This window comes from Podarcis liolepis, assembly GCF_965112155.1.
Source record: "Podarcis liolepis genome assembly, chromosome: 14".
In the NCBI taxonomy this organism is placed as follows: Eukaryota; Metazoa; Chordata; class Lepidosauria; order Squamata; family Lacertidae; genus Podarcis; species Podarcis liolepis.
In genome coordinates this window covers 49,366,662-49,394,238 of record NC_139569.1, presented here as the reverse complement: position 1 = coordinate 49,394,238, position 27,577 = coordinate 49,366,662, and the positions used below count along the sequence as shown (strand labels likewise).

Genomic DNA, 27,577 nt, shown 5'->3' with positions numbered 1-27,577 from the left:
TTTTTAAACGTAATTTCTCTTGTGGAGAGAGAGATGCAACCTATTAATCTAACAAGTGAAATAAAAAATATGGTATGTATGCCTCTTTGCTTTCCTGTTGAATTGAATATATATTATGCAAATATAATATACTATCGTGGAATCTCAGATGAATCTAGAACCGTGCTCCTGGGATTCTACCTAGAAAAAATACAGCAAATGGTCAATTTGAAAGTGACAATCCCATATCTGTGTTTTTTAAGTAATTCTGAAATTCCAGCCCTCGAGTGCCAAGCATTTCACCCTTGGCCCATCCTTTGTTTTCTGTTCCTTTTCCTTCCACTGTTCTTAATTTAATAAATAGGGATAAAGACTTCTATGATCATTAAGATCTGCCATATTGTTATTAATTCAGAATAGACCATGCAGTGTTGGTGGAATTGCTGACACTTGTCTTTTCTTTAATGCTTCTTGAATATGCTTTAAAAATTGAGAATGGGGTATGGAATGCAGTGAGGAAGGCCAATTGTAAAGATTTAAGGATATAGCATAGATTACAGAGCCAGGCTGGGACCATGACAGCTGGGTTCACATCCCACAGCCAGGAAGTTCACTGCGTGGCCTCTGGAAAGGCATTCTTTCAGCCTGACCTACCAATAGCATAACGTTGTTTTCCAAATCTATGATGCAACCTCACTTGGAATGCTGTGTATAGTTCAGGTCACCTCACCTGAAAAAAGGGGGGGCTCGTTTAATCTCACTGTGAACAAGTGGTACAGTGATAATAAAGTATTTCTATTTCTATGTTGTACCACTGGAAAAAGGTTCAGAAAAGGGCAGCCAGGATGATCAAAGGGTTGGAGCAACTCCACTGTGAGGAAAGGTTACAACATTTGTGGCTAAAAAGAATTGTTTAGACTTTAGAGAAAACGTGAGGAAAGGGGGACATGATAGAAGTGTATAAAATTATGCATGGTTTGGATTCTCTAATACTGCAGAGACATCCAATGGAGCTGAATGTTGGAAGATTCTTGACAAAAGTACTTCCTCACGCAGGACATAATTAAATTAGCCCCTTTTGAGGTAGCAAAAAGGATTTGTGTTAGGCTTCTAAAGTGCTACAGGGCTTTGAGTGTGATGGCACTCCAACAGACTCAGGACCGAGTGTGTGTGTGTGGTCCAGCTGAGTTGAGTTGATAGGAGGCAGGCACTGTACCTAAGCTGTAGGCGCATTGCCCATGTTAATTCCCTTCTGGCATATATGTATGTGTGCCATCATAGTGTATGTGTATATATATGCAAAAGTAACCTTGAGCATATAGACTGGCACCTCCCCCCCCCCCAGCAGAGTTATTGTCCCTCCAACTGATGTATGACAGACAGGAATTCAGCATGTCAGAACCAGCATTGCGAGTGCTATTCCTTGGAAGGCTGTGGGTTTTAAATTCCCACTTTTAACTGTTTGAAAGGGTTGCAGATCCCTTTGTGTGCTCTCACTGACTTGAACAGGACAAGATGTGTATACGATTTCAGACTTGAGCATGCTTGGATTTGAATTTGCTGGAACTTACAGTTTGAACCATGCACAGTTTGAAGTTCGAACTTTGAACCATGTGTGTTTATTTCAAAGTAAGTCCCACTGGGGCAACTCAGCTAGCCCTGCCCCTTCCCCTGTATTTCATCAGCAGTGTCCGTGTATAATAGCACGGTCCTATTCAACTGAGAAATGATGGAGGGTATGAGCCTGTCAACATCCTTTTTGACACATAGTACTTGGAATTTAGATTTTACTAGCAGCATGGCCTACTAAGACGCTAATAACGCTAATTTTCTAAGTTCAGTTTTATTTTTGCTCCCTTGAATGAAGGATTCTGTACAAGGCAGAGCTTAGAGCAGTCTTTATTGCAAATCTGTTATGTGACCAATTGAAAAATACAATATATAATAAAATTAGACAATCTATTTGCCACCTCAACGCTCATTATTTCAAGAACCACTCACTGCTTCTTTCTTTAGGGAGAGAATAAAAACCTTGTTTACAGAAAAATTAGCCATCTTTTGCCTTTCCTTTTCAAACAAATTTAAATTGGTGTTAATTTCTAAGGCAGAACACTGAGCATGTCTGATCATTTGGGACCTTTTCACACATTATGTCACAACAAACTTAGGACTGTAAATGTGTGTACATATGATGGGGAACTCCAACCAATTCTGATGCTCTGTACCTGTATAATATGCATGTATATGTACAGGTGTACATGCTTGACTGGGCTTCCACAATTGAGTTCCACAGAACAGAGGCAAGCTCAGCTTTCCCAGTTTAGTGGATTCTTAGCTCTGTATACACAGATCAGAGCACATCTCTGAGTGTTTTGTGGGCTTGGGAATGGGCTCTGCATCAGCCAAGAATCTAAGAACAGCACACACCTTTTCTGATGCAAACATGTCTGACATTGACAAGTACACACAGGGCCATTGTCCTCACCATGAAGGGGAGGCTATTACAGAAGTCCACCCAGAGGAAACAGCTGTTGGTAAACATTTATGACAGAAGCAGAGAACTTGATTTGGACTTGCTTCTTTTGAGCTGGGAGACTGGCACTACTGGGCCCTTTGCATCTTGCCATAATTTTGATACCCTAGATTTTGACTATGTCCCCACCAAAGTTGCCACATTATGCACTTGATTTATTCTGCATCCCAGATATGAACTTTCAAAGAAATTAACAATTTTGAGCAAAGCACTTAAAAAACTCCCACAACATTTTATGGACACCGTAGTGCTTGGTTGGTCTAGTTAAGTGCAAAGGATAAATGAAATGTAGCTTTCACGATATACAAGTTTGTAGGCCCATGAAATATCCTGGATTGCGAAAAGAAATCTCCCCATATCTCTTTCTTCCTTCTTTCCTGTCTTTGGGAGGGTCAGCTGTATAAACTACAGCTTAGTTTATATGTTACATGGCCTAGTTGAATAGCAGATGGGCAGACAAAGAAGTCCAGCCTGCCCAGCACAGCACAGGCTTAAAGACAGAGGTGGCATAAGGCAAGCACGTGTCCCTGAAAGTGCTCTCTGGTGCACCTTGCGCATGAAGTCTTCTGCCAGCTGCTTGGTTCATGCTCCATGTAAAAGTTGTATTGGAGCATTTAACTGCTGTTTACCCTGTCAGTGCTATATAAATAATAAATAAAGTTTGGGGTTTCCCCATATGATTTTAGAGTACTACAATTTCAGACCTCTTCAGAAATCTAGTGGAGAATCCCTCCTGAGTTGTTTATACAGTTGCAGGAAACTACAGCTGCAATTCTATGCAGAATTAACAGAATAAGCTCCTTTGAAACAGTGGCTTATTTGAAAGTAAACATGCATAAGACTGCATTATGTATACTTTCTTTGCTGTAAAGCAACAAAGTTTGCAGTTCAGTTTGCAGAAAAGAAGCCCTGTGACAGCAATAAAAAACATTGCTGATCCACAGTAAAATACAAGGCTCCCCCCCTTTTTTTCTTTTTGACAGAGGTCATTGTTGCATTGATTTGCCAATAATTTAGAACCATATAATAATCTTCAGCCAATTATTTTTGCCTCACATTTCACTTCAGTCAGATGGCTAATTTTTCCACTCATGACGGTGGGTTTTTTAAATCAATCCAGCGTTATGAGTCTTTTTATTACGTGTCAAACTCATTCTCCTGAATGGCTTCATCGGATCCTTTGAAACTCCCCAGAAAGTGTCTTCCTGCAATGCAAAGTTGTGGTTCCTTTTAGATGCAGATCATCAGACAGCAAAATACCCTTGTCTGCTGTTATATCCTGCGGAGCCGGAGGAGGGCTCACAGGGGCCCAGATACTCAGGTTCCCAAAGAAAGCTGTCCACACCGCCAGGTTTACTTAAAGGAAAAGCAAACTCACAACCCCTGCTTCCAGCACTCTGTGGGACAAACTCCACAACAAGGAGATGGCTTGTCCACACCCAGGCAGTGGCACAAATGCTTTTTATACAGCAGAGCAGCCCACAGGTGGCCATGATCTCCACCACACCTAAGGTTATCTTGAGGATTCAGCTGGTGCCAGCACAACTCCTGGACCACCTCACCTTTGGTTCACCACATCCACTTGCTGGCGCTTGTTGCAACTTTAGGCTTTTAAGAAATACAGTTGGGCTGCCCCAACAGAAGACAAGATAAGCAAACAAAACTGTATTTAATGACACCCCATTTCATCTCATGTTAAGGGGAAATGCTGCACACCCAACAAACTGTTCTTGGCTTGGAAGTGTCTCTGGTGCAATTTATAAAACTCTAAACTCTGCATAAATTTGAAATTTGAATCTTCTGTTGCTTACCTTGCCGGAAGGACACAGAAACCAGCCTTTCATCAAACTCCTGGACTCTCCTATAGTTGTTCACCATTTCAAGAGGGGCAGGGTCACTAGGCTGTGTGCAGTACAGAGTGCTTTCCAGGGCTAGCAGCTATGAGCAAAGCACAACAGTTTTAATGATATCAGAGTGGCAGGAAAAGCATGCTTTCCTTCCACCACCAGTCCTTATTACAGTTGAGACATTTCTCCCAGTATCTAGATTTAATGTTTCAGTAGCTGGGATGTATTGACTCTACAGTACTAGTCAAAATTCAAGCGACTGAATTCTCCAATCTGTTAAGGTCACTTGGAATTCTGATTCTGTCTTCTGTACCCCTCCTAGTTTAGTGTCATCTGCAAATTGGATGAGCATCCCTCAAGTCCCTCATCCAAGTTGTTTATAAAGATGTTGAACAACAATGGGCTCAGGGCAGAACCCTGCAGTACCCCACTTGTCACTTTTCCCCAGGATGACGAGGAACCATTAATGAGTACTCTTTGGGTTCAGTCCACCAACCAGCTACAAATCTACCCAGTTAACTCATTCAACCCACATTTTACTAGCTTCCTTGCAAGAATATCATGGGGGACTTTGCCATAAACCTTACTGAAATCAAGATACTCTATGTCCACAGCATTTCCCTGATTCATCAAGTTTGTAATTCCATCAGAAAAGAAATGACTTATTTTTGAGAAACCTATCCTGGGTCTTAGTAATCACAGCATCCTTTTCTAGGTGCTCACAGACAAACTGTTGAATTATCTGTTTTAGGACCTTCCCTAGTATCGATGCCAAGTTCACCAGTCGGTAGGTACCTGGGTCTACTTTTTGCCCTTTTTGAAGATGGGGACAACATCTGCCCACCTCCAGTCTACAGGGACCTCACCTGTTCTCTTAACGTGCAAACTGTGTAACAGAAGGAAAATGTGGAAATGGCAGTATGATTTCCAGATGGAAATATGCGCTGTGGAAAGCTGGGAACCTCAGGAAGGGAGAGGGCGCTTGCGCTCAGATCCTGCTCAAGGATTTTCCACAGGCACCTGGGTGGCCACAATGAGAACAGGATGCTGAACTAGACGGCCCATTGGCCTGACCCCGCAGGCTCTTCTTATGTTCTGTAAAGCAGCTGCCACAGCAGACTTGACTAAGCCAGAGGCACATGCCCCCCCTTTAAGAGACCTGGATACCCCCACAATTAAGAAGAATTTGCTCTCTTAGTATGTTTGATTAGGGCTGTTTCAAACAGCCACATATGGGGCTTGTATTCAGGCTTGACAGCTTTTAAAAAAATTGTCAACCCAGATCAACTGTGGGTGTTCTAATGTGGTTGAGTGCCAGCAGAAGAGCATGCCTTCCCAGTGCCCGGGGGGGGGGGCGGGGGCAGGGCTTGGAGGGCACCATGAGGAGGAGGCAGAGGGGAGGTGTGCACCCTTCCAGTCAGCCAGGTGGGGGCTGCACTTACCAACTCAGTGAGGGAGAGGGGCGGCAAAGCTGCCGCTGCCTCTCCTCTCTGCTGCTTCCACCCCAAGTCAGGCCTGCTTGGAGCTGTGCCCTTCCCCTCCCTCTCAGCTAGCCGAGGGGCACCTTGTTGTACCCCCTAAAAATATGCCTGGGGCCACAGCCTCCCCCATGCTGCGCCACTGCTGAGTGCATTGCCTGGGTTGCAATTTAGTACATTACTGTTTATCCTTCAGGTGGTTTGGTTTGGTTTTGCAGAGGATGCTAGGCCTGTGATGGAATGTGTGGACAACCATTTCACTACATTCAGCACACATTCTGGTCTTGCCCAAGTTTCTTAAATGTGCCCCAAGATCTCTTGGGTTGCAACTCTCATATTGTCCACTGATTGCTTGCACAGCCCTGGACACACTGATGACAGAACAATTTCATTTCATTTTTCACATTGGGTCAAATGAATTAGCCCTGTCTGTGTTTTCCATGTCTCAAACACTAGGGCGGAAGTTCAGTCTTAATCTTCAGTTTGAATCCAACACAGTAAAGCTAAGACGGTAGATAGGAATCTAGCCTGTGCACAGCATCCATAAAGGTGTAAGTAGGTGGGAAACGGAGAAGGAGAAGGAGAAGGAGAAGGAGAAGGAGGAGAAGAAGAAGAAGAAGAGGAGGAGGAGGAGGAGGAGGAGGAGGAGGAGGAGTTTGGATTTGATATCCCGCTTTATCACTACCTGAAGGAGTCTCAAAGCGGCTAACAATCTCCTTTCCCTTCCTCCCCCACAACAAACACTCTGTGAGGTGAGTGAGGCTGAGAGACTTCAGAGAAGTGTGACCAGCCCAAGGTCACCCAGCAGCTGCATGTGGAGGAGCGGGGAATCGAACCCGGTTCACCAGATTACGAGTCCACCACTCTTAACCACTACACCACACTGGCTCTCTCAGAAGGCAGGTATACACTTCATGCACAATTACTGGCAAGATTACCAACTTTAACTGAGAACATATGTTTTATAGACCCTTGCCTGTTCCTCTGAAATTTGTACTGGCTTTCGAAAAACCGTCCAAAGAACACTTGGGTAGCAAGGAGGTGTGGTCAGGGATCCTTCATAGCGGTAATATTCATCCAGTCTGTCTGGGAGCAAATCTTGGACGTTGAAACCCGGGATGAAGGCTTCCTGATCTGAAAAAGATCACCCTTTTTTAAAATAACTATATTCTTGCCAGCCCAACTCTCAGCATATTTTTGGATGCAGCATTTCCTTAATTCTTTATTTTGCCCTCTTTTCCATTATTCCAGATAAGGAGGTTTCATTTGTGCAGGCAACAGAATGAGCACTTTCACCAGTCAGTCCCCCTGATGCTGTGCATCTAGCTAGAGAAGCAAAGTGTTCTGCTCTAAAGGTCACAGCTATGACAGCCAATCAGTGTGGCTGGCTGCTGCAAAACACATACTTTGCTGAGCAACAAAAGTAATCCAGTATTGTCATCATGACACATGCTCAACCGCAGGTTAGCTAACTTGTCTAGGTCAGGGGTGGGAAGATGACAGTGAGGCAGACAACAGGGTGGGTGCACGACAACGGTATCGATGGATAAAACAAGCAGAATGTATTTTGTTATGCTGCTTTTTAAATATTTTGTTTATGCTGCTTTGGGTTATCACTTGCTTATAAACAATTCAGTACCACATACAGTAAACCAAGGGACGCGGGTGGCGCTGTGGGTTAAACCACAGAACCTAGGACTTGCCGATCAGAAGGTTGGCGGTTCGAATCCCCGCGACGGGGTGAGCTCCCGTGGCTCGGGCCCTGCTCCTGCCAACCTAGCAGTTCGAAAGCACGTCAAAGTGCAAGTAGATAAATAGGTACCGCTCCAGCGGGAAGGGAAACGGCGTTTCCATGCGCTGCTCTTCGCCAGAAGCAGATTAGTCATGCTGGCCACATGACCCGGAAGCTGCACACCGGCTCCCTTGGCCAATAAAGCGAGATGAGCGCCGCAACCCCAGAGTCGGTCACGACTGGACCTAATGGTCAGGGGTCCCTTTACCTTTACCTTACAGCAAACCAACCTCACACCGATCTCTAATGAATTAACCTGCACTGCAAGTACATCCTAAATTGACAAAGTCTTCTGATTTGACTGCTTAGGGATGCAAAATTCCAGTTGAAATCCTCTTTCCTACCTTTGTATTTCACATTCTGAAAATGACTGAAGATCTTTTCGAATGATGGATTGAATGCGCCTGTCTGTAACAAAAAAAGAGAAGATTTATTTTCTAAGCCATTATAATTCTGCATAGTTTTAGGTTCAGCAAGTACTTGCAGATCTTTATTAGGCACCATTAATGGTAATGGAAAGAGGAGAGCCCAACAAGGGGCAAAATCCACCAGAAAGGTCTCCTGCGCAAGAACACAGTAGCACAGCTCCCATCCACTTCAATGGAACTTGCACAGGAGAGCTTTTGATGGATTGTTTCCCCATGTTTACTCAGTAGGGAAGACCATGTGGATGTTTTGGGCACCCGAATGTTTTGGTCTGACCTTGTTGTTTCAGTTTACACCATCATTTGTTGGCGATATAAGCCTAGCCACAGATTTAGTGGGCTGAGGTCATTTCTTTTCAGGGCACAAATACATTTGTGTTTCAATAACCCCAGAGCTGCTCTCATTAGAATAATGGCATCTGGCGGTGAGTGATTTCTTCAACCACATTCTAAAATACTTAATAGCCATGATTATAGTTCACTAAACCATTAGCAAAATAGCACTGGAAAAGCAACCCCAAACATATTTGGTGACCAAAGCATACTTTGGGGAGGGAGATAATGTTGTTTGCATTGTAAGATGTATGAAACAGCTTTTAACAGGGCAGCAATCCTTCATCCACAAGGGCAGGCAATCAAAAAAGCCTTGTCTCCTCATTTTCCCTGTGTCTGGATCAGGGGTGGGGAACATGTGGCCCTCCAGATGTTGATGGGCTACAACTTCTGCTATCACTGAGCATCGGCAAGTGTGGCAGGGGCTGATGGAAGTTGGAGTCCAACAACAACTGGAGGGCCAAAGCTTCTCCAGCTCTGGGACAAGCTTGGAACCTGGATAGAATCATCAACTGCCAAGAGCCAGATAAGACCCTATTATATTAAACCTCTGGGTGGACTTTAGTTTTGGACACTTTTGAGGGAAAGAGCCGCTTACCTCAATCAGGATTGCCAAGACTGCCAGTCCATCTGATTTGTCCATTGCTGAGTTCACGTCCAGATATTTGTCAGAGTTGTAATGTACGATGTGGAGCTACAGAGGGGGAATAAAATGGCAAACACCAGCCGAAGGCTTAACCACTGGTGGAGGAAGGCAGGTGGGGGGGTGCGGTGCGCATCGGGTGACATCACTGCGCCCCCCCCCCATGCTTGCTGCATGGGCGACGGGCCATTAGGGATGATGCTGCCATTGGCAGCTAGCAGCGCCCCCCCCCCATGCTCACCACGCAGGCAGCAGGCAGCTAGGGATGCTTGCCATGCGGGTGGCAAGCAGCTAGGGACACTCACCGCATGGGAAGCTAGCCCCGCCCCCGCGCCGCTCCGGATGCCGGGGCAGGTAGCTCTGCCCCTGGGCTTAACAAATTTACAAAGCTTGCAAAAGATAACCTGATTTACTGGATTCCTTACTGCAATATAAGTTGCCTGATTAGGAAAACTGACTATATATATATATATGCCTGAATGGACCAGCATGCTGGATTTTACACACCCCAAGCCTGGCCTAGTTATAATAGAACAGAGGTGCAGAATTTGGGGCCTGGGGGCTTGACTTGGCCCACCAGGCTTCCCCATTTGGCAGGTAGTGGGGCAGGTAGACATGAGGCTTCAAAAGAACGATGAGCAACAGATTGTTCCTTTGCAGAGACCAGATGTGCTCCCCTCCCCTTCATCTGATTTGCGATAGGAATATGCCTTACTCAAGGAGGGGAAAGTGATTTCTATTCAATGCAAACCACTTTCCCCTCCCAGAGTCGCTCTTTGAACCTCCAAAAACTGATTTTCAGAGGTTTACGGAGCAGTGTGGAGCTGCTTGCAAAGGACTTTAGCACAGCATCTCGTGACATCACTGTGATGTCTGTTGATTGACATGTGGACAGCCTTGCCCGCTTGTCAAATCTGGCCCGCTGGCGGAGGAGAGAGTAAGATCTGGCCCACCAGTCAGAAAAGGTCCCCTATCTCTGTAACAGACCATCAGAATTACAGCATTAACTACAGAAGTGGCAGAATGGAAGATGGGGGAAATCTGTCTGATGGGTACAGTCCACCAAGAATATGGTATTTTAATGAGGTGGCTTATGTGGGACAGCTTCTGGGCAGCTTGGATGCCCCCTGTTAACAGCAAGGAATATGGGATGGGGAAGAGTGCCAACATCACACCATTAGGGTTTTCTGCCTCAGGAATCAAAATGTATTGCTGCAGCCTGGCACTCTCAGTCCCTTGTAATTGACCTTGAATTATACTTTATGGCAGGCATCCATGTGTTCTGCTAGACTTATAATTAGTGCAAGACATGAAACAGCTTTGTGGTTGTGAACTGAAGGAACTGAACATAATGGCAATTCCTTGTGGCGTCCACAGAACAGTGTCATAGCTATGGGGGGCGGGGCGGGCTAGCTAGATCTTGTCCCAGGTGAAGCCTCCAGAGGGGCGCCATTGAGGTTTCCAGCTTCTCTCTGTGTGAGTATGTGTGTATGCATGCGTGTGCACAAATGAATGGGTGTGCATGCCAAACTGAGTCTTTGACCCAGGTGAAATAAAGCCTAGTTTGACCCTTGCATGGAATGGATTCTGGTGCTGTGTTCAGATTGGTCCTCCCAGGCAGTTCTGTAGAATAAATATCTAAACTAGGGTTGCGAAACTTATTAGCATATCTGGATCAATCAGCAGTCCTTAAGAGCACCCTCATCCCAGGGTGGCCAATGTGGTGCTTGCCAGATATTGGTGATTACAACTCCCATCATTCCTGATCTTTGGTCATGCCGGCTGGGACTGATGGGAGCTGTAGTAAAAAAATAATAATAGTTACACTTGGCATAGATTTCTCCCTGCTAAACAGATACGATAGTTCACCATGTATTGAATCTTTAAGGAAAAAAAGATTTTTCTGGTATCATTTGGAACTTGTCTGTGTTATGATTTGGTGCTACAAGATTTGTAAATGTGTTGCTTTGAGAAGGTGGGGCTTGTAGAGAGTTGTTTGTCCTGAGGAAAACTATATCAGGGAATGAAATAGAATGCAAGAGCTAATAAACTTTTTTTTATTATTAAAGTTGTGAAACTCAAAATATATTTTTCTGTACTTAGTAAGTTTGATTAAAATATGTATATTAAAAATATTAGCTGCTTTTCCACGTGAGAAAGGGTCCTAAAAGTGGCGTACAAAACTTGTGATGAACAAATCCAGCTGTGCTGTGCAGAAGAGGGGAGCAACCAGCAGTCTGCTTCTGCCAGCCTCATAAGGAAAACGAAAAATAAGGCAGGAAATTTAGTGTATGTTAATCTTGCCTTTCAATTTTAAATGTTGTTGGATCTTAATTGTACATTTTCTTGGGTGCCCTTTGTAGGGCCAAAAGGGCCTTAAATGTTTTAATAAATAAATTAATAAATAGATATCTGAAAGGCACAATAGATTGAATGGCTAAAAATCTTACTTCAGCAGCATAATGCCTCCCACCAATTGTGTGTTCAGATCCTTCCTGCTTGTTCCGGTTTCCCCAGTGCAAATGGAGCTGAGCGGCAGAATAGTGGGAAGGGAGGCTCCGGATGCGCATGCTTTGAGAAAGACTCATTCTTACTAGGAGAGGAGAAGATGGGAGAGGGAGACAACACAACATGAGAGTATTAAATGCAGGGGCAAAACTCAGTGCAGGTCCATGGCACATATTTACATAAAATTGCATATGCTAATTTATATGTACAGAGGCAAATGAATTCTGCCAGTTCTGATCTTAGATGTCGCTTCCCAAGTTAGGATGCAGCTCAGATTGCTCTCACCTTTTCGGGCAAGATCTTAAACTGAGAGCTACATTAGGGCTCCCAGTACTAATACTGGCTAATATCACAGTCCTCAAAGGATTAATGTTGGGGTGTTAGTGTGCTTTAAAAGGGTTATATTTCACACTGGTGCAGAAGCAACAAGAAACTTTGCAGCCATTGAAGGAAGAGAGTTATTTTGTCATCAAACCTGCTGCAAAAGGGAATAATTCACAATACTGTAAAGAACTTAAGGAAGTTCAGATACAACTTACTATGTGCATATGGATGGAGATTACTAAGGAAGGAAATTCTGAATATCATGTGCATTTTTGTTGGGATGAAGAAACTAAAGGGATGACAAACTAGCAACATTTTGAAGCATCCTGTGCGTCTGCTAGTTGTATTTTTCCATATTCTGGCTGCTGCCAATATCCAGAATATGAAACAAAATACTAAATGCAGCTCATCCCTCTAAACTTGGAAGAAGAACATTGTACCTTGGTTGCCAAGCCCAATTTAACATGCTAGGTGGTTATTATTCACTGTGCTTTGGTGAGAGTTGTACACCTTGTGGTTTTAGAGCTATTTCGTCTATTAGTAGCTCTGTATTAAGACCGTAATAATCGTCACCAATAGCAAGTCATTTAACTTGTAACTGAGGTTCTTTGAGTGGCCACCTGTGTAGACACACATATGGGCACAGAACCAATATGTGTGACAACACCTCCACAAAGGAGGGAAAACTAGATCCAAAGTTATGTGCCAAAATAAACAGGCAGTGTGTTGAAGACTGTAAACCCAACCAAATCCTATCTATGCTGATCCCTGAATGTCTACAAAATGGGAATAAGGCTGGCCTATATTATCTTTTTTAAAAAAAGAGAGAGATAATAAATTATTAGAAATTATTATTGAGAAAATATATATTGAGAACAATCAGAACACTCTAAAGTCCTGTGCAAGTGCTAAATAGTATTCTTTGTCATTATGTAATGATAGTAATAGTTCAATTTTCTCTGTCCATGTTAGCCTCCCTTACCTGAATGTCCATTATTGGTCAAAATAAACTCCTCAGTGGGGGAGACATTGTAGCCTTCCAGTTCTATGGGCAGAAGAGTTGAATCATACTGGAGAACGTCATTGTGAAAATCAATTGGCGACTGGAATACTCCTCCACAAAAGGGGAACATCTTGGGCCACACTCGCTCCCCATCAGAAGAACCTCAGGGACACAATAAAGGAATCCAGATTCGAAACACAGGAAGATGCATGGCACAGGGTCAGACCATTGGCCTGTCTCGCCCAGTAGCCTTCAGCCTCTTCAGACATTCGAGAAATACCTTGAACTCAAACATCCATTTAGGGACCCATTTGGAAAACTATTGTGAGCAAGTGAAAAGGCTAGCAGGATTATTGTAAATTCAACAGTATAATTTAGATTAAGATATGATGGGAAGGGGGAAACTAGATGGAAGAAATAGAAAATGCAGCTAATTTTGAAAGTACAATGAACCATCGGAGGAGGAGAAGGGAAGTCGTCGGATGTATTGTTTTATATTTAATTGTGGAAAATGTGTACCTGAAAATTTGTTTGTTTGTTTTTTAAAGAACCTTGGACATGTGAATAGGCAGGTATATGTTGCCCTGGGAACTATACAGACAATTGCTTCTTGAGACAAGCATTATGGCCTGCCCAGTGTTACGCTCGTTCCATGCCTTGAAAGGGTTTGAGCGGTTTCCCACTTCTCCCCCGCTTTCTAAGAACAGGTCTGAGTGGTTTTGCCCTGCAGCTTTCCTTGAAAAACCCACTCTTTACTGCTGAATCGGAACAACCAGCAATCCGCAGAAAACCTACCCGTATTTTTCGCTCTATAACACGCACCCGACCATAACACGCACGTAGTTTTTAGAGGAGGAAAATCCGTAGACATGCCACCCGTAGGCATTTCCTCCATAACACGCACAGACATTTCCCCTTACTTTCTAGGAGGAAAAAAGTGAGTGCTATGGTGCAAAAAATACAGTAATCGCCATTTGTTCCAATTCAGTGGTAAAGAGTGGGCTTTCCAGGGGGGAAGTAGCGGGCCAGATGGATGAGTCCTTATTTGGATTAGGAGCAGGGAGAACCTAGGTTCAAATCACTGTTCAGTCATAAAACTCACTTTGTGACTTGTGCCTCTCTCTCTCTAAGCCTTGCCCACCTAGTGGAGTCATGAGGATAAAAGCTTCTTGAAAGATAAACACTTAATGGCAACAACTCCCTCTCCGCTCCTTGCCTTGCCAGCAGAACAGAATTGTCTCTTGCTGCCCTCTCTGCTCCAAGGGCCACCACAACCTGGCCCTGACCTGTTAGAATCACATCCTGCAGACGAAACACCTTTCAACAGCAATGTTATATACCTGAGGTGCCTGTGTGCGCACACACACACGATTTCTACATCTTTAGAAACGGTGGAATGGGTTTAAATGTGCAAAGGTCTCCTGCAAGCTTCCTACATGGAGGGCAGGACCTGGGGGGGGGGGCGGGGAGCTCCTTATCTGACTCAGATAAATGGAAATGTCCTGCAGCAATAAGGAAAGGAATTGAGAGCTGATGCTTGCTAAAGTAGGACTGGGGAACTCTTATAGGAGAGAAACAAGCAGCTTCAGCAAGTCATAACTCCACACAAAGATGAACTGTGTGGGGCTGGGCAGCGGAGACAGCAAGCACTCTGCAGCATTTCCCATGTGACACAAAGGTCTCTTGGAAGAAACAATAATTCCAAGACAGATTTCCCCTAAGGGGAAATTGTGCCATGTAGCTATTTCGCTTTGGAGGCTACCTTGAAGCAATCCACTTCCCTAAGTGTGTCTTACAAGGTCAATTTCCCTGTGGAGAGAGAGAGTATGATATGGGCATATGTGTTTGTGTGTGCTTTTAATATCTGCATATTTAGAAATATAAAAACACAGAGGAACAGCCATGCACTCAGATAGGGCTTCTCCTGCATCCTAATTTGCCTTGCACAAAGCTTACACTGAGGGTTAACAAACAAACAAACAAACAAACAAAAAAGATAAGATAAGATAAACCTAAATTTCCAGAAAGCCCTTCTACCCCTCCAACAAAATACTGGCAATCTGGAAGTGACCATAGATATCATGCCTGTGTATAAACCTGCATCACTTCACCCCACATGCAAAAGTCCCTTAGCCAGTTGCATAATTCAGACTTTACTGTTTCCTTTGCAGCCACATTCCACCTCTTAGAGCAGGGGTCAGCCACATGCGGCCCCTGGGCTGGATGCAGCCCACAAAGACCATTTTACTGACCCATGAGCCACTCCTGAACTGAGCCACCCACTCGGTGAGTCCCCCGTGCGCTGCGCTAAACCAGGGACTCACTGAGTGGTGCCAGAAATCGCATCTGTGCATGTGCAGATACTGGAAACCACATCTGCGCATGTCCAGATGCCAAAAATTGCTTCTGCGCAGGCATGAATTTTGACGTCTGGGCATGTGCAAAAGCGATTTCTGGCACCGTGGACATGCGCAGACGTGATTTCCGGCATTGCGCTGAGCCAGTCTGGCCCATGGCCAGTAAACCTTGCCGACCTCTGTCTTAGAGTGTTTCTACCCAGCAAAGCAGGTAAGGGATGTCCAGTAGCTAGTAAACACCAGCCATCCAAAGTCAGTAAAGAACCTTTTCCAGCTCTTCACTTGACACAACATATTAAGATTTCCATTCCTGGGCTATAACACATAGTCCTTGAAAGTGCTGTTCTTCTAGTAAAAGAGGTACCGGAACTCACCATGAAACATCCATTGTTGTTTTCCAATGGCAATGGTGCCAGAAATGAGTTCCTGCAAGTTCTGGGTGAAAAAAAGCCCTGGTCCTTGAGACTCAACACGAAGGAACTAAATACAAAGATGTTCCATTTATACAGCACAACGTTGTCGCCACACAATACACCTTTGCTGCCAGCCAGCCGCTGCCTTCTACCCCAGCTCATTTTCATATACTTGTGTGGCCTGTCCCCTAGCAGTGGCCTGGTAAGTTCTACCTTCACTTACTTTTTTGGTCAACCAGTTGACCTGGTAGTTAGCCAAGTGCTCGGCCCACCTCTTTGAACAAGAATTGATTTCATGTGACACAGCATGTTCCTATGATATCTGTACCACATCATGGCATCACATGCTGTTATCGCCTGATGTTCCCTGTTGTGTGGATGAATGGAATATATGTAGACATTAGATCAACAAAACAGATCCTGTTATTAACTAAATGAGACCTCCCTAGATCTAACCTGACATTAAACAAATAGGATAAAGAATTACAGTTTAATGTATTGACCTAAAGTCACTACTTACCCATATAAGACCACTTGGACCCTAGAAGGAAAATAAAATAGATATAACTTAGAACACATACAAAATAAAGTACTATAGCTAAACATGTGTATAAAAGTATAACATAAAGTAACAAATATATATATATATATATATATATATATATATATATATATATATATATATATTTGCTTTCGTAGATTTTCACGGGTACAGGAATGCAGGTTTTGGTGTCTTCGGGTGTCTTCCCGTGTAAGAGTTGGGGTGTCTAGGCGACGTTTCGACGAGGTCTCACTCGTCATCTTCAGGCTGGTGCTTTCGGCTTCTTGTTACTGGAACAGAGCAGGATCTCAGTGTTTGAGTTCCTATAAATACTGTTGAGGGGGTGTGGTGTATAGCCTCCAACGTTCTGGGCAGAGAGGAAGTTCCCAGGTTAGTGTGCCTTTTCTTCTTTTGTTCCTTAATTACTTGAGGGATATCTTGAGTGATTTCTTGAGTGATATTCTGAGTACCACTTAGGAGGGTCATTAAGTGTGGATTAGTTGCTAAAGCTTTCGTGTCTTGACCTCTTGAGCTTGTGAAGAGTTTTTCTGAGAAGATGGCTGTACTGCACTTAGTTGTGCTCTGGCTTGGCTTCGTGTATAGGGGCGAGCTGTGGTTTTGTGCCCTGTGCCAGCCAGATCTGTGTAGGGATTGCAGGGGGGTGCAGCATCCGGAGGTGCCACTATGGTTTGGCTACTGGATGGAGTCTGTAATTTATCTGTGGAGAGGGTCTGGGTTTGGGTCTGGTGTGGTTGATTGGTGATGGCGTTCTGTGTGCCTCTGGTTCTGGTGTCGGTTTTTGTGGGGAGGGCTAATTTCCAGATGTCTGGCAGGCGGGACGTGTCGTCACGCTTGTTCATGTTGTGAGGGTGTTTCTCTATCTCGATGGCTTCCATGATTATTCTCTTGTGGTGATGTTCCATGTTAAAGAGCAATTTGGAATCTGCAAAATTAATTTCGTGTCCTGTTTCTTTCATGTGTTGGAAAAGATTAACTTGTCCATTCATTAATTTAAGTGGGTCTGTTTTGAGTAGGATTGAGTACTTGGGTCAGCCTCCATTACTGAGGACTGGAAATGTAGCCAATGTACCACCAGGGTTTAAAGAGGGATCTGGGGGGATCCTGGAAATTATAGCCCAGTTAGTTTAATGACTGTCCTGGGAAAACTGGTAGAAAGTTGGATGATGAAGATGTCGACCCAGTGTGATGTCTAAAGGCCACGAGCAACACTTTGAACTGAATGTTGGAGTCCTGGGTTCAAATCCCCACTCAGCTATGAAGCTCAGTGATTTTGGGCCAGTCACTGTCACCCAGCCCAGCCCAGCCCAGCCTCATCCAATGTGAGGATAAAATGAAGATGGAGGAGAACCATGTATGCCCCTGTGAGCTGCTTGGAGGAAAGGTGTGGTGATGATGATAACGATGATGATATATAAATAAATCCACTGTAGTCATCTTCATGCAAGAACAGAATGAAGGTTGAGGTATGTTCTCTCTCTCTCTCTCTCTGTGTGTGTGTGTGTGTGTGTGTGTGTGTGTTGAAAACCTCTCGTACTTTGGGCTTTTAAAGGTTGTTTGCAGCAAACATCTTGTGTTAGTCCCATGCATGGCGTACGTGAGAAGAAGGAGCAGCCAGTGCCCCTCCCTCTCTCCCTTCCCACAGAAACCTCCTAAGAACACACAGGTGTCCCTGCCTCCCCCTCCTTGCACAATAGAACTTCTGTCTCTTGTTTCAACAGCAGAACTGGTGTGTTTAAGAAGAAGCAACCAGGTTTTTGTATTAAACACCAAGGGCTTCAACACAACTGAGATACTACTCTTACTGCCCTTCTTTATTTCTTTGATTCATTATTTTAAAATTTCTAATCCCTCTCTCCAGTTAAAACTGCTCCAGGCATTGAGCTCAGTGTGCTTTCGGCTGTTGCAACTTCTTTCTTTAAGCAAAGTGTGGAGGAATAAGAGCAAAAGAAGCTGTTAAGAATTCACTCTTTTTCTGAACAGCAGCATTATTCAGCAGCTTTTGAGTTTACAGTGAACACAGCTCAGTTTCTGTAGGTGTGTGTTTGGGTGTGTGTGTGTTGTCTTTTCCTGGACTAAAATATCTTCAATTAGTGTAACTAGCAGCAAAACAAATAGGAATTGCAGTGGCCCCTACTTGCTAGGGGTTGTAAATCAGGCATGGGGAGCCTGTTGCCCTCCCAATACTCTTTGCCTGCATCTCCCAACCCACCTACCTCAAAAACAGGCTATGTCTGCTTCGGCTGGTGGGAGTTGGGAGTCCAACAACATCTGGAAGACTGTAGGCTGAGCAACCCTGTTTTACACATCATCATCCCTATTCTGCCTTTGGGGAGGGGGGAGATCTTGGAGCGTTGCCTTCATCCTTTTGTTTCTGTCCACGCACCATGCAGCTCAAGGTAGTGTACGTGCAGAGGCCGATTTAGGGGAATGTGACCTGTTTGGTCGCCCTGGGTGTGGAGTCTTGAATGCCACAGGGGTGCCACAACTATGATGTAGAATGGAACGCGAGAGGAGGTGGCTGCACAGGGTGCTGCTGAGATTTGAGACCCCACTGCGTCTTCCACTGCTCCCTGCATTATTTTGAGCTCACAACAACCTTGTGAGGTGGGTTAGGCTGAGAGATGGAGACTGATTCAAGTGAGCTTCACAGCTGAGTGGGAATTTGAATTCTCAGGGGCAGCCAACATCATGCCCTCAAGATCTTGTATCCAACTATCTAATCCAAGGGTCAGCAAACTTTTTCAGCAGGGGGGCGGTTCACTGTCCCTCAGACCTTGTGGGGGGCTGGACTATATTTTGAAGGGGGGAAAAGAACGAATTCCTATGCCCCACAAATAACCCAGAGATGCATTTTAAATAAAAGGACACATTCTACTCATAAAAACACGCTGATTCCCGGACCGTCCGCGGACCAGATTTAGAAGGCAATTGGGCCAGATCCGGCCCCTGGGCCTTAGTTTGCCTACCCATGATCTAATCATTTGCCATGCGAGCTGGAGCTGATGGGAGCTGTAATTCAGCAGCAACACCCCCCCCCCCCCGCTCTACCATTATACCACACAGGCTCCTTTTATGACATTTCCTTACTCACAGTTGCCATCCTACTCATAGGATGTCTGTCCTATCCACTTTCCCCAGAACAATAGCAGTTAAATATATGTTGGATGCATTTTCCCCAAGCACTTATGCCTACAAGCACACACACGTGAGCACTAAGGCAACATGCTGCACAGTCTGTCATTGCACACACTTCTTATGCCAGTATTTTCAGCTTCCAGTACAATCACCCTAAGTTCTTGATTCAGCACAGTGTTGTGTTGGTGGTGAACTTTATTACCTGCCCTTCACCAGGAGATCCCAGGGCAGGTTACAACAACTAACTTCAGAATTAAAAACCAGTTGAAACAAATCACAGGAACAGGGATTATTTCTCGTAGGAGCTACAGGTATGAGACAGGATAGCCATTCTCCAAATCTCACAACCAACCAACCAACCAAGCCCAGGTTTACCTGCTGTCTCCAGGGTCCCAGCCAGGGGGCCTTTCTTTCCATCACTACCTGTTCCTTTTCACTGTGTAAGTTAGGGTTACCATACATCCGGAATTTCCCGGACATGTAACCAGGATTCAGCTGTTGGAAAGTGTCTGGGTGGAAATTGCTGAAATGTCCAGGAAAATCCATAACGGCAACACTGTGGAAATCAATACACCCTACAAATGTATGGCAACCCATGTCAGAAGTGTAGATTTTGGACAAAAGCTTTATTACCATATTGGCCTGAATATAAGCCTCACTTTCCCCCCAAATTCCAACCATAAAAAGTTAAATTGTGGCTTATATCTGCAAACTTATGGTATGCATCCGGGAGCGCGGGGCAAACAGCGCCAGGAACGCGGCAATGTGGCGCCCACCCGCCACATGCGTAGGTCCCCGTCCCCCCGTCCTCTCCCCCAAGGCAGGGAAGGGAGACAGTGAGGAAGGGGAAAGGCCATTGGCAATGCAGCGCAACTCCCCCCCCCCAAAGTATGCAGCCAGGAGCAGCAAGGGCTTATATTCAGGTATTTAAAAAAAAAATTCTCCCCCCCCTCCAATTTTAAAGGTGCAGCTTATATTCAGGTATGGCTTATATTTGGGGTAATATGGTATTTTTTTTACAAGAAAAAGCTCACCAACTTTTCTATACGGGATTTTCACTTTTTGAAATATGGCAACCCCAGTGCAAGAGCTTTTAGGAACCTTGCACCACTGTTGTCTTCTGCTTTTGGTTTTTTGTTTGTTTCTATCTGTGACTGTTCTAAACTGGTTTAGATTTCCCATTCTATTTTGAATTTTATGGTTTTAACGTTCATCTTGCAAACAGTCCAAAGAACTTCACTTATTTGGGCAGCACAGAAATGTAGTGAATAAATAATGAATCAATAAAGAAGTTGCCTTAAGCAAGCTGCTCTTCTCCCACAGCATCAGCCTCACAGCACATCTGCAAAATGGGCATATTATTACTAGCCAACCTGACTGGGCTGCTGTAAAGATGATAATACCTGTGAAAAAGTTTAAAACACTGGTGTATAATATTATTAGCACAGCTTGTGTGGTCTGAGCTGTTGGTCATTCCTGTCGGTTTCTGCAGTCCCTCCAGGAATATCTTCTTTATCAATATTTCTTAAGGAAGCATTTGGGTACTGCCAGCAAGCAAATGCAAACACTCGTCTTTTGCATGCACTTAAGAACATCAAGTGTGGCCACTAAGACATCTGATAACTTCCAAAGGAGCAACTGTATTGGTTTCTTGAAGAAAAACCAACAGAGTCCTGCAGCACTTTAAAGACTAAACCGCTTATTAGAGAACAACTTGCTTTTCTGGACTAGGCTAGAGTCCACTTAATCAGCTGCCTGGAAAGTTGTTCTTAGCAGGCTGGGGTGTAGTGGCTGGGTGGAGGAGAACGTAAAAGGTAGATTGAAATGGTAATAAAATGCAAAACATGCAATTCGGTTAGTGCTTAGCTTCCCAACTGCCACATGCATTACTGCTACAGTACTTTAGGAACAGGGACAACAGGAAAGAAGTCTGGAAATGCATTACCGTTGACAGGTGCTTGTGCAGAAAGGTGAGCCTCTAGGAAGAGAGAGAGAAGAACAGCTGCAGTTGTGGCCGACATATCCAGGGAAGCCTTTTGACTCCTATGCAATTCACACAGGGCTGCCTGCGCTTCCTTCTGTGGAGCAAGCTGGCTTCAAAGAGACACACACGTACACCACCAGACACTCCTGCTAATGACTTACGGGCTCTCCACCCTGCCAGCCTTGGCTTCTCAGCAGCTCAGCCCCCAAACAAATGATGTCAGGGGTGGACCTGCCTCCCTGGTCACATCTAGAGCTGCAGAGCATACTCAGTGTGCTCTGTTTGGGAAGCATTCCGTTTTTATTTGAAAATGAAACATTGCAGTGCACAACTCTTGGGGGAAATCTCAGCCCTTGCTCATTAAGTTCAGCAATGTGCCTTTTACTTTCAGGCTCCACTTCCCCTACACTAAACTCACTTTTGGGGTCCCCAAACCAGCACCTCGGAGGCCAAACTAGGCACACCTTCTATGGTATGGATGCAGTTAATATGCACATGTGCCTGTCTCACAAATGTGCTTGCCTGGTGGTGGGAAGCAAAAAGGTGGTCAGTGCTGGAAAAGGCTCACTGAGGGCACTTGGGGCAAGAACCCTTCCCCCCCCCCCAAAAAAAATCTGGAATGAGGCCTGAGCCTAAGTGAAGATTACTGGGGAGAGGATTGAACTTGGCACCTTCTGCCGCTGCCTTATGTGTCCTCCCCACCAACTGAGAACTTGACATACCACCTTCACATTTCAAGAAAAATCCAAGGGTTCTCCTCCTTATAAGGGTTTGAGGAGAGAAGAGAGAGACCTTGGGAGACCACATTATACAGCAAGGCGGTCCAACTTTTCATACAATGTGGGCCACAAGACAAACAGTAAATTAAATTTCCATACTGTAAAGTGTTTGTAACTAAACACTCAATTAATAGATTTAACTATTAAACAAATTTGATGCAGAGAAAGTAAAAAAATTCCTTCCAGTAGCACCTTAAAGACCAACTAAGTTAGTTCTTGGTATGAGCTTTCGTGTGCATGCACACTTCTTATCTGAAGAAGTGTGCATGCACACGAAAGCTCATACCAAGAACTAACTTAGTTGGTCTTTAAGGTGCTACTGGAAGGAATTTTTTTATTTTGACTATGGCAGACCAACACGGCTACCTATCTGTAACTGGAACGATGCAGAGAAAGATTATGTTCTTTTGTTAACAACACATGACAACAATATTTTATAAGGCCTTAAGGTGTTTTTTTTTCTTGAATGTTGCTGAAGGCTGACCAAAAAGGCCTCGCGGACGCATGTAGCCTGCAGGCTGTGGTTTGGACCACACTGTTATACAGTCTTCGGTAGGGTGGCAATGGCTACTCACAGAATGAGAAGAAAACAAGATAGAAGAGAGACTGGACAAAGAAGGCCTTGTAAGGATCTGGAGCTGGTAGGTATAACTTTTTATTTCGAAGAAGCCCCACAAGCCACAGGTGCAAGATCCTCTATTTTCAATAATACTAATAATACTAATACCAATAATATTTATACCCTGTCCATCTGGCTGGGTTGCATGCGGCACAGCCGGTGTGCTTGGACAGTTTCCTTCTACTAAACTGACGCACTCCTGGTGCTGGGCCACCCAGGTCCCTCCCCATCTCTTACTGTGGTTTGCCGTAATTGGAGCTGATCATAGGCTAAGCCTGTTAATGATGAGGATTTTCATCTGATTATGTTTGATCTAACCGTGTTTTGCTCTCTGACTTTTTCACCCCAGCCTCTCTTCTAATCTTTCCTCTCCAGTTTAGTTTTCAGACAGAGATCATTTTGCAGCAGGAGGGGTGCTTTTATTTGTTCTTTTGTTCTTTTAAATGTTTACAACTGGCTTTTTTATCATAATCCTCAAATGTGGGTTCATAACAGTGTCTGTTTCTCTCTCTCTTAAACTGCAGTCCTATACTGTATATTCCTACTCACAATTAGGCCCAATTGTTCTAAATGGAACTTCCTCCAAATCAAACGTGTAGGGCTACAGGTTTAAAGTAGTCCCAGCTCAAATCAAGAGTTGTTTAACATTTATGGGGAGCAGTAGCTGTGGTAGCCCCTGAACTGTATATATAATTATTTTATTTCAGAATTCTGTAATGCATTTCTGTGGGAGGCTGTTACCCAACAATGGAGGGTGGAATAAAAACACGGACCCTTCAGCTGGATAAATGCATTAGAAACGAATGCATTGCACAATGTACACATTATAAGTGCACTGTATCCCCTGACAGTCCTAAAGCTTTTATGCTCAGGAATCACACAGAGCCTGAGAGCAAGGCTAGCCCAGATCCCCCCAAAAAACAACCAGCCGATTTACAATTAAGGACCGGGAACATTCCCCCCACCACCACTTGAGACAACGCATAACAGACGATTAAAAATGCACAGTCTTAAAGTGGGGCTCAGAGCCCCCAGTTACCCTAGAGAATCTTAAATAAGATCCCAGACTGAGAAAGACAATTTTTGCAATTTTACAGTTTAAGTTAAAAGTTGCTGGTAGGCAGCTCTGTCTCCATTAGAGTGCTGAAACATTCCTGCGCTGCCCCTGGCAGGAAGACACAAAACTTGTCCCTGAAACCTTGTTATCAGGTTTACAATACAAATTACAATATGAACAGCAGTTCCAGAATATCCACTACACCAGAGGCATTCAAGATTTTTGAGTCCACGACTCCCTTGGCCAACTACATTCTTTCTGCGGCACCCCTGTGGGTCTCAGGAGCCCAGTTATGTCACCCCCTGTGTGCCAAGCTGGCAGCCTCTCACCCTTTTTCAAACACCCTCCCTTGTGGAGTGCCCCCTCAGCCTCCTCTCCTCTCTCCTCTGGAGTCCTCTGGGCAGCTGCTGCTGACCCCCCCCCCGGTCTCTGAGCTGCCCCCAAAGAGAGGTGCCTCCTCACACTGCCCCACAGGGGCCTGGGAAGCACCCCCTGGCCAGCCCCAGAGGCATCGTTCACCTGGGGAGCTTATAACCAGGGCTGCTGAACAGATGTGCAAGACTTTGGGAGGCAGAGGCACAAGAGGGCATCAGAAGAGGGAAGGAAGGAAAGAGGGACAGAGGCCAGTGTTGCCCATGGCACTCCTGACCAACATTCAAGGCACCCCAGGGTGCCACGGCACAATGGTTGAAAACCACTGCACTATACTATAGGCATGTTAACTCATATTTTGCTCAGGACTAACATCAAACAAATTACAGTTTATTCACTTTCAGGAAGCTTTCTGCCAATCTAATCCCCCAAACAGGCTAAGCACATTGTAGGCAAACAGAACACAATCCTCCCTTCCCACAGTCCTAAAGATGACACCAAAGGACCTTTCCACAAGGGTGAAGTTTGGGCAAACAGCACAGCAAGCAAGCAATAAATCAGGCAGTAAATGCCTGAAAACAGGGCTACTTTAGCCCCAAATGAACCAGCCTATTTACAATGAGAGAGTCCTAAGCTACATATTTTAACCATTGTCTTTCTACTTACAATCACTTTCTGGAAACTTTCTACAACCACTTGCAGGAAACCTTTCTATGACCACTTTCAGAAAAACTTCCTGAGGACCTTTCGTCCCTTCTGCCACAACTCACACCTTTCTTCTTCATGGCACTTCAATCCAATAGCCTCAGACTAAAGAAAAAAAAAACATGAACCAGCTTGGAAAAGTTCCTGGGTAGTAGGGGACTGGGTGGGTATCAGACAGACAAGATTCCAGCAAAACTGGCAACAGAATGGGGACTAGTCCATTGAATTGCATCCGTCTGTAATCTGACAACATATTAGGTTTCACAGCTAAACAAAGCAACAACATACTACAGCCATATGAACTCTGGGTGTGTTCAGTTATTAGTGTTACCAGAAAATAGGAGGGGTGACTTCTGATGGCCCAACTCCCCAAATTTGTTACCAATCAGAGATTAATGAACTGAGGCAGAAATCCGGTGAAAGCAAAGCTGATCTTTTATTGTCTGTTGCAACAGAGTTCTCCCCCCCCCCCGTCAGAAGGTGAAGGACCCTGAACAAAAAAAAAACAACTTTTTTTAAGGTTTGCATTTTGGCATGAAGGACATCCCCTTTTGCAAACGTCAGAAATACATCACACATAAGAGGCTCAGGCAGTTCAAGGTGTGACAGTCCTGAGGATTAGCAAGTTGGTTCCAGATCCTTGGAACAAAGTCACATTCCCAAAGCCACACAGTTCAGCTAGGTCAGGACAGAAGGTGTTTAGCCTCTCGTAAAGCACTTGGTTCGTCTGGGGGAGGAAAGCACAGCGTCATGGACTCTCCTCAGGTTCCACGTTTTTGCTTGCCACAGCTCCACAGGTGGAATTTTGGTTTTCATTAAGAGCTCTACCCTTTGCAGACATATGCACTGATATCAGTTTTATACCATGTTATTTATTGTATCAAAACATTTTTTTTCTAATCTACTGCCTGGTTCATTAATCACACCTTTTTAGTTGATCAAAGTTTGGCTTCTCAATCTGTTTGATCAATCAATTAAAATTTACAGCCATGTATACAGAACCACATGCCAGAAACACCTTTTAAAGGGTTGAAACGAACTTTGATTCAGAGTAGACATATTAACTTATCGCCTTTTAAAGGGTGGGGATGTTGTTTTTGCTTCTTACTATTTTGCTTCTTACTTTTTTGGTTTTATATTTTAAACCACCCTGTGATCCTCAGATGAAGAGTGGCATAGAAATACAATCAATCAATCAATCAATCAATCAATCAATCAATCAAAGTCATGTTCAGTAACTTAAGTGCATAATTAATGCTGAGTAAAACTTAGTTGAATACCACCATCACTTGGGAGCCACATTTTGCATTTCTTTAAGCTTGACATTATTCATTCTCAAATTATTCATTTGTCAAACTGTGATCTGTGCCATTTGACTCTGGAATGCCATTCATTTTCAAACCTGACCACAGGGGACCAAAAGGCTTGTTTCAGTCTCCAAAGCTGTCTGTGGGAACACAATACGAAGTTCCAAACCATGTCTTCAGGCTTCCATCAGAGGGACACATCCGGATTCCCACAACAATCAGCTCCCTGCACCATGTCTTTAGAGAAGGGATGCTTGTTGAACTGGTTTATCTGTCAACTTATTGGGACAAAGGTTTGTTTGTAGATTCAGAACATGCAATTGTGTTATTGCAAGGGTCACAAGATCCCACACTGCAATGAAAGTCCTTTTCTCTCCACAACTGTGGTATGTAAGGCTTCCCTATATATCATTTTGCAACATTTCTTCTGGACACAAAGACACTTGTCCTAGACGCTATCAGCAGAAAGTGCCCCCCTCTCCGCTGCTGCCACTCCTAGCAGGCCATCTCAAGAGCCCTCCATCACACCCTGCTCTCCTGAGGCTCCCAGAGGTAGCTGGGTTTGCTGAGGGGCCCTTCATTTGGCTCGTTCCCCATTGCTCAAATTGGTCAAACTCCCACCTTTGGTTGCATGGTTGCTTATTGCAAAGTCTGTACTCTCCTGAGTCTCCTTGTGTTGGTTGAAAACAAAACAATACATGGGCATAGGCAGTGCCGGATTTACACATAAGCTAAACAAGCTATATCTTCAGGCACCACTCTCTTGGGGGCCCCTAAAAAATTAAAGGAAAAAAACACCTGGATGTACAGTACATGTCCAAAATATAAGATAAAAAACAAATAAAATAAAACCTACATACACCAACAGTGTTTTGTGTTGTGTAGATTCCTATGATGTAAGTCATCGGCCCCGCCTGCTAGCCTGCTCCTAAAATATCACTGGTTTGCTCCTTTCTATATATAGGGTGCCCTATTCTGCTTGTCTAATAGCAGACAAGAGAACTGGACTGAATTAAGCATGGACTGGTCGCATGGAAACATGTGCAAGTGGCTTTGGATACCTGTTAGGTCCTTCAATGACCATATGGCATATATTCAACACAAAAAACAGCGACCATTTGTTGTGGACAAAGGACAGCTGGACATAGAAAGGGCCTCATCAAACCTAATTCTGGCCCTGGACAAAGGCCGCCCAGCGTAGTCCGGGGACCGGGCGCAGGATGCGTTTGTGAGAGGAAAGTCTCCCTCCCGGGAGCCGGGCTCCAACGCGCAGCCAGAGCTCCGCTCTCGGGTCAGGTCTGGCCCGGAGGGAGAGGGGAGGAGAGCGGGTGGAGGGAAGCTGCGTCGCTGCCCCTTCTCCGGCCCCGGGAGCAGCCAGCTCCTTCCCGCCCGGCCTCGGCAGCGGCGCCCGCCTCTCTTGCG

The 27,577-nt window shown here is 44.6% G+C and overlaps 1 protein-coding gene across 2 annotated transcripts in view; it reads right to left on the bottom strand.

Moving 5' to 3' along the window:
• Nucleotides 1-27,373, bottom strand: part of CA12 (carbonic anhydrase 12) — a 30,631-nt gene extending 3,258 nt beyond the window's left edge. The window contains exons 1-9 of one of the 2 annotated variants that reach the window (XM_083475979.1): nt 27,321-27,373; nt 21,278-21,310; nt 16,156-16,176; nt 12,845-13,027; nt 11,481-11,623; nt 8,986-9,081; nt 7,974-8,037; nt 6,814-6,971; nt 4,324-4,450 (exon numbers count right to left, since the gene is read on the bottom strand). In XM_083475979.1, coding sequence (XP_083332105.1) covers nt 4,324-4,450; nt 6,814-6,971; nt 7,974-8,037; nt 8,986-9,081; nt 11,481-11,623; nt 12,845-13,027; nt 16,156-16,159 — 775 coding nt within the window. In that variant the 5' untranslated portion in view covers nt 16,160-16,176; nt 21,278-21,310; nt 27,321-27,373. Of the gene's footprint in view, nt 1-4,323; nt 4,451-6,813; nt 6,972-7,973; nt 8,038-8,985; nt 9,082-11,480; nt 11,624-12,844; nt 13,028-16,155; nt 16,177-21,277; nt 21,902-27,320 lie in introns of those variants that run through there. The other variant, XM_083475978.1, reaches the window with a different exon arrangement.
• Between the last annotated feature and the right edge of the window lie 204 nt (nt 27,374-27,577).